Below are 6,120 nucleotides of genomic sequence, written 5' to 3'. Positions count from 1 at the left end.
GAGAGAGAGAGAGAGAGATGGAGACAGAGCAAGAGTGACCGAGAGAGGGAGAGAGAGTGAGAGAGATGGAGACAGAGCAAGAGTGACAGAGAGAGGGAGGGAGAGAGAGAGAGATGGAGACAGAGCAAGAGTGACAGAGAGAGGGAGAGAGAGCGAGAGAGATGGAGACAGAGCAAGAGTGACCGAGAGAGGGAGAGAGAGAGAGAGAGATGGAGACAGAGCAAGAGTGACCGAGAGAGGGAGGGAGAGAGAGAGAGATGGAGACAGAGCAAGAGCGACAGAGAGAGGGAGGGAGAGAAAGAAGGAGGGAGAGAGAGTGAGAGAGATGGAGACAGAGCAAGAGTGACAGAGAGAGGGAGAGAGAGTGAGAGAGATGGAGACAGAGCAAGAGCGACAGAGAGAGGGAGGGAGAGAAAGAAGGAGGGAGAGAGAGAGAGAGAGATGGAGACAGAGCAAGAGTGACCGAGAGAGGGAGAGAGAGTGAGAGAGATGGAGACAGAGCAAGAGTGACAGAGAGAGGGAGAGAGAGTGAGAGAGATGGAGACAGAGCAAGAGTGACAGAGAGAGGGAGGGAGAGAGAGAGAGATGGAGACAGAGCAAGAGTGACAGAGAGAGGGAGAGAGAGCGAGAGAGATGGAGACAGAGCAAGAGTGACCGAGAGAGGGAGAGAGAGAGAGAGAGATGGAGACAGAGCAAGAGTGACCGAGAGAGGGAGAGAGAGTGAGAGAGATGGAGACAGAGCAAGAGTGACAGAGAGAGGGAGGGAGAGAGAGAGAGATGGAGACAGAGCAAGAGTGACAGAGAGAGGGAGGGAGAGAAAGAAGGAGGGAGAGAGAGTGAGAGAGATGGAGACAGAGCAAGAGCGACAGAGAGAGGGAGGGAGAGAGAGAGAGGGTGAGCGAGCGAGAGACAGAGAGAGAGAGTGAGAGATGGAGACAGAGCAAGAGCGACAGAGAGAGGGAGGGAGAGAGAAAGAGAGAGAGGGGGTGAGCAAGCGAGAGACAGAGAGAGGGAGAGTGAGAGAGATGGAGACAGAGCAAGAGCGACAGAGAGAGGGAGGGAGAGAGAGAGAGGGTGAGCGAGCGAGAGACAGAGAGAGAGAGTGAGAGATGGAGACATAGCAAGAGCGACAGAGAGAGGGAGGGAGAGAGAAAGAGAGAGAGGGGGTGAGCGAGCGAGAGACAGAGAGAGAGAGAGTGAGAGAGATGGAGACAGAGCAAGAGCGACAGAGAGAGGGAGAGAGAGCGAGAGAGATGGAGACAGAGCAAGAGTGACAGAGAGAGGGAGGGAGAGAGAGAGAGATGGAGACAGAGCAAGAGTGACAGAGAGAGGGAGAGAGAGCGAGAGAGATGGAGACAGAGCAAGAGTGACCGAGAGAGGGAGAGAGAGAGAGAGAGATGGAGACAGAGCAAGAGTGACCGAGAGAGGGAGAGAGAGTGAGAGAGATGGAGACAGAGCAAGAGTGACAGAGAGAGGGAGGGAGAGAGAGAGAGATGGAGACAGAGCAAGAGTGACAGAGAGAGGGAGGGAGAGAAAGAAGGAGGGAGAGAGAGTGAGAGAGATGGAGACAGAGCAAGAGCGACAGAGAGAGGGAGGGAGAGAGAGAGAGGGTGAGCGAGCGAGAGACAGAGAGAGAGAGTGAGAGATGGAGACAGAGCAAGAGCGACAGAGAGAGGGAGGGAGAGAGAAAGAGAGAGAGGGGGTGAGCAAGCGAGAGACAGAGAGAGGGAGAGTGAGAGAGATGGAGACAGAGCAAGAGCGACAGAGAGAGGGAGGGAGAGAGAGAGAGGGTGAGCGAGCGAGAGACAGAGAGAGAGAGTGAGAGATGGAGACATAGCAAGAGCGACAGAGAGAGGGAGGGAGAGAGAAAGAGAGAGAGGGGGTGAGCGAGCGAGAGACAGAGAGAGGGAGAGTGAGAGAGATGGAGACAGAGCAAGAGCGACAGAGAGAGGGAGAGAGAGTGAGAGAGATGGAGACAGAGCAAGAGACAGAGGAGAGGGAGGGAGGGAGAGAGATGGAGACAGAGCAAGAGTGACAGAGAGAGGGAGGGAGAGAAAGAAGGAGGGAGAGAGAGTGAGAGAGATGGAGACAGAGCAAGAGTGACAGAGAGAGGGAGGGAGAGGGAGAGAGATGGAGACAGAGCAAGAGTGACAGAGAGAGGGAGGGAGAGAAAGAAGGAGGGAGAGAGAGTGAGAGAGATGGAGACAGAGCAAGAGCGACAGAGAGAGGGAGGGAGAGAGAGAGAGGGTGAGCGAGCGAGAGACAGAGAGAGAGAGTGAGAGATGGAGACAGAGCAAGAGCGACAGAGAGAGGGAGAGAGAGAGAAAGAGAGAGAGAGGGTGAGCGAGCGAGAGACAGAGAGAGGGAGTGAGAGATGGAGACAGAGCAAGAGCGACAGAGCGAGGGAGAGAGAGAGAGACAGAGAGGAGGGAGAGAGAGTGAGAGAGGGTGAGCGAGCGAGAGACAGAGAGAAGGAGGGAGAGAGAGTGAGAAAGATGGAGACAGAGCAAGAGTGACAGAGAGAGGGAGGGAGAGAGAGAGACAGAGAGAAGGAGGGAGAGAGGGAGAGATGGAGACAGAGCAAGAGTGACAGAGAGAGGGAGGGAGAGAGAGACAGAGAGGGAGAGAGAGAGAGAGAGACAGAGAGGAGGGAGAGAGAGTGAGAGATGGAGACAGAGCAAGAGCGACAGAGAGAGGGAGGGAGAGAGAAAGAGAGAGAGGGTGAGCGAGCGAGAGACAGAGAGAAGGAGGGAGAGAGAAAGAGAGAGAGGGTGAGCGAGCGAGAGACAGAGAGAAGGAGGGAGAGAGTGAGAAATGGAGACAGAGCAAGAGTGACAGAGAGAGGGAGGGAGAGAGAGACAGAGAGGGAGGGAGAGAGAGAGACAGAGAGGAGGGAGAGAGAGTGAGAGATGGAGACAGAGCAAGAGCGACAGAGAGAGGGAGGGAGAGAGAAAGAGAGAGAGAGGGTGAGCGAGCGAGAGACAGAGAGAGGGAGGGAGAGAGAGAGAGACAGAGAGAGGGTGAGTGAGCGAGAGACAGAGAGAGGGAGGGAGAGAGAGAGAGACAGAGAGAGAGAGCTCCTTCTCGATGTCAAATTCAAATGTGCTTTTATCAGCATGCCAAATATATACTGCAAAGCATGTTCACATAAAGGACAGTAAGAATGCACGAATACACAACATACTATATACATCCACACATGCAATACAACAACTTACACAGCTACGTCATGGCAACAAGATCCTGTGTGAGTGGACGTGTGTGAATCTGTCAGTCTCTGCATGTGTGTGTGTGTGTGAGAGAGAGAGAGAGAGTGTGTTCACATAAAGGACAAGAACAGTATACAGTACACAACACATACACATCAACACATGCAATACACATCGTTCTGCCATCGTCTGTGTGGCCTTGTGAGTGTGTGTGTCTGTGAGTGTGTACGTGTGTGTGTGTGTGGGGGGGCTGTGTGTGTGTGTGTGTGTGTGTGTGTGTGTGTGTGTGTGTGTGTGTGTGTGTGTGTGTGTGTGTGTGTGTGTGTGTGTGTGTCTCCGAGTGTTGTCCCGGTCCTCCCCGTTGGGAAGGAGTACAGGGTATCCCTCACTGCCCCTCAGACGGTGGCAGGCTAGAACATCCTGTGCAGCCACAGTACAGCTGTCCCTGTGTTCACCTAGTATGTAGGGCAGTTTTCTGGGGTTTGGCAGGGCCATGAATTTGGGGGTCTCTCCTCAAATTTCTGAAAGTAGTAATCACGGATTTCCCGGAACGTCTTGCATTCAGCTAAAAAGTGTAGCTCTGTCTCGACAACATTGTCTTCACACTGTTGACAGAAACGTTCGTCTTTCTGCATCCAGGTATTTTTGTGTCTGCCTGTTTCTATGGCGATGCTCACGGAGTCTGTACTTCGTCAGTATGTTTCTCAAATGTGTTTCTTTTATTTGAATGGGGTAATCTGCTAATGTGTACTCTCTGTCAAGGGCCAAATAGCACCGCATCTTGCTTTGGGATTTTGTGTTAGATTGCCAATATTCATAATACTTGTCTTTTAGGTTTGAGGGAAGTTGTTGAAGCCATGTTGTGTGGTTTGGACCTGGTCTTGTGCCTCTAAAGTGTTAGTATGTGTTAGTGGAACAGGATGGCTGAAGACCAGGTTGGTAGGAGAGTTCTTATCTTTGCTCAACTCTTGGTATTGCAAGGTTTTATAATGGAAAGAGTGTGGGTCGCTGAACGTTAGATGTTTCCAGAATTTGACTGCTCTTTTTTGAATTTTAATCAGAAGAGGATATTGGCCTCGTTCTGCCCTGCATGTATTGTTTGTGGTGTGCTGATGGACTTTAAGAATGTTTTTACAGAATTCAACATGCAGGGTCTCAATTGGATGTTTTTCCCATTTATCTTGTTCTTGACTTGCAAGTGGACCCCACACTTCACTTCCATAAAGGGCAATTGGTTCTACGACTGATTCAAATATTCTTAACCAGATTCTAATTGGAATTTCAAAAGGGGTTTGTCTTTTTATGGCAAGTAGAGCCCTGCGTGCCTTGTCTCTTAGTTCATTCACTGCCATGTTGAAAATTCCTCTAGAATTGATTCTAAGGCCTAGGTAGGTATAATTAAATGTATGGTCAATTTCATTTGGTCCTAATCTAAATATGAGCTGTCTTCCCTGATATCTGGATCTTTTCTGAAATATCATTATTTTAGTTTTACTCATGTTAACTGTCAGGGCCCAGGTCTGACAAAACTTTTGAAGAAGGTCTAATTGAGTCTGGAGTCCTTCCTCCGATGGTGAAAGAAGGACCAGGTCATCCGCATAGAGCAGGAATTTGACCTCACTGTCTTGCAGAGTGAGTCCAGTTGCTGGTGAGTTTTCCAGCATAGTTGCCAACTCATTGATATACAAGTTAAACAGAGTTGGGCTTAAAGGGCGGCCCTGTCTCACGCCGCACTCCTGAGGGATAAAGTGAGTTCTTTTGGATCCTATTTTGATTCCACACTTAGCTCCAGAGTACATTGACTTCATAATATCATATGTTTTCCCCCCTACACCGCTTTCCATTAATTTGTAGAACAATCCGTAATGCCAAATAGAATCAAATGCTTTTTTGAAGTCGATAAAACAAGTGAATAATTTGTTTTTATTTTGAGTATGTTTTTCAATTAGGGTGTGTAGGGTGTAAATATGATCAGTAGTGAGGTAATTTGGTAAGAATCCAATCTGGCTTTTACTCAAGACATTGTGTTTCATAAGGAAGTTTATTAGGCAGGAGTTGATGATACTACAGAATACCTTCCCCAGGTTACTGTTCACACAGATGTCTCAGTAGTTGTTGGGGTCAAATTTATCTCCACTTTTGTGAATTGGTGTAATTAATCCGTGATTCCCGATATCAGAGGAATAACCCACACTCAGAACTAGCTTGAATAACTTAAGTGTAGCTTAAGTTATTCAACCTAGTTGTGGTGCGAGAGACAACAACGTAACACGTCTCACATGAGTCATGTTGTGGTGAGCCAGGTCCACATGCTGCAGGTCCACATGCTGCAGGTCCACATGCTGCAGGGCCACATGCTGCAGGGCACTGTGCGGGGTCCTCCGGGACCGGCATAAGTGACATACCATAAGCTGCCACACAGCACACTCACCAAATCCGTTATGGATTCACTGGCGAGGCTTTGAAATTCAGATGGAGCCCGGCCCTCTGCGGCTACCGCTGCAGAGCCCGACATCACCACCGCCATGTTGCGTGTTGTTATTCACACCGGCCCGTGCTTCTACTGTCTTCTTTACACTATCCCCCCCGGAGCACACGCGGGGGTTCAGTTTAACAAAACACACTCCTATACCAGGCAGTAAAACCACGTGATGGAAAACAAATCGGCCACAGGCGAAGCTCGGTGCCCCGCTGTGCAGCGTGAACCCAACGAGTCAGTCACCCCTAATCTGCAACAAAGGAAGCGATGGACGTTGACATAGCCCCCCCCCCCCATTTTCTTTTTTTTTCCTGAGGCCATAATAGGTTTTATAACGCACGCAGGAGGCTGGGCGTGCTGGGCGGGGGAGGGAGGGAGGAAGGGGGAGAGAACATGAAAATGAGAATGAGAGAAAATGAGAGAAAATGAGAA

The 6,120-nt window shown here is 50.0% G+C and overlaps 1 protein-coding gene across 1 annotated transcript in view; it reads right to left on the bottom strand.

Moving 5' to 3' along the window:
- LOC130112356 (slit homolog 1 protein-like) overlaps positions 1 to 5,736 on the bottom strand; it is a 218,539-nt gene extending 212,803 nt beyond the window's left edge. The window contains 2 exon segments of the mRNA XM_056279686.1: positions 5,489 to 5,620; positions 5,707 to 5,736. Coding sequence (XP_056135661.1) covers positions 5,489 to 5,620; positions 5,707 to 5,736 — 162 coding nt within the window.
- Positions 5,737 to 6,120: the final 384 nt, after the last annotated feature.

The sequence above is a fragment of the Lampris incognitus genome, chromosome 5 (assembly GCF_029633865.1).
Source record: "Lampris incognitus isolate fLamInc1 chromosome 5, fLamInc1.hap2, whole genome shotgun sequence".
NCBI classification, from domain to species: domain Eukaryota; kingdom Metazoa; phylum Chordata; class Actinopteri; order Lampriformes; family Lampridae; genus Lampris; species Lampris incognitus.
The sequence above is the reverse complement of the archived record's forward strand: the minus strand, read 5'-3'. Positions and strand labels throughout refer to the sequence as shown.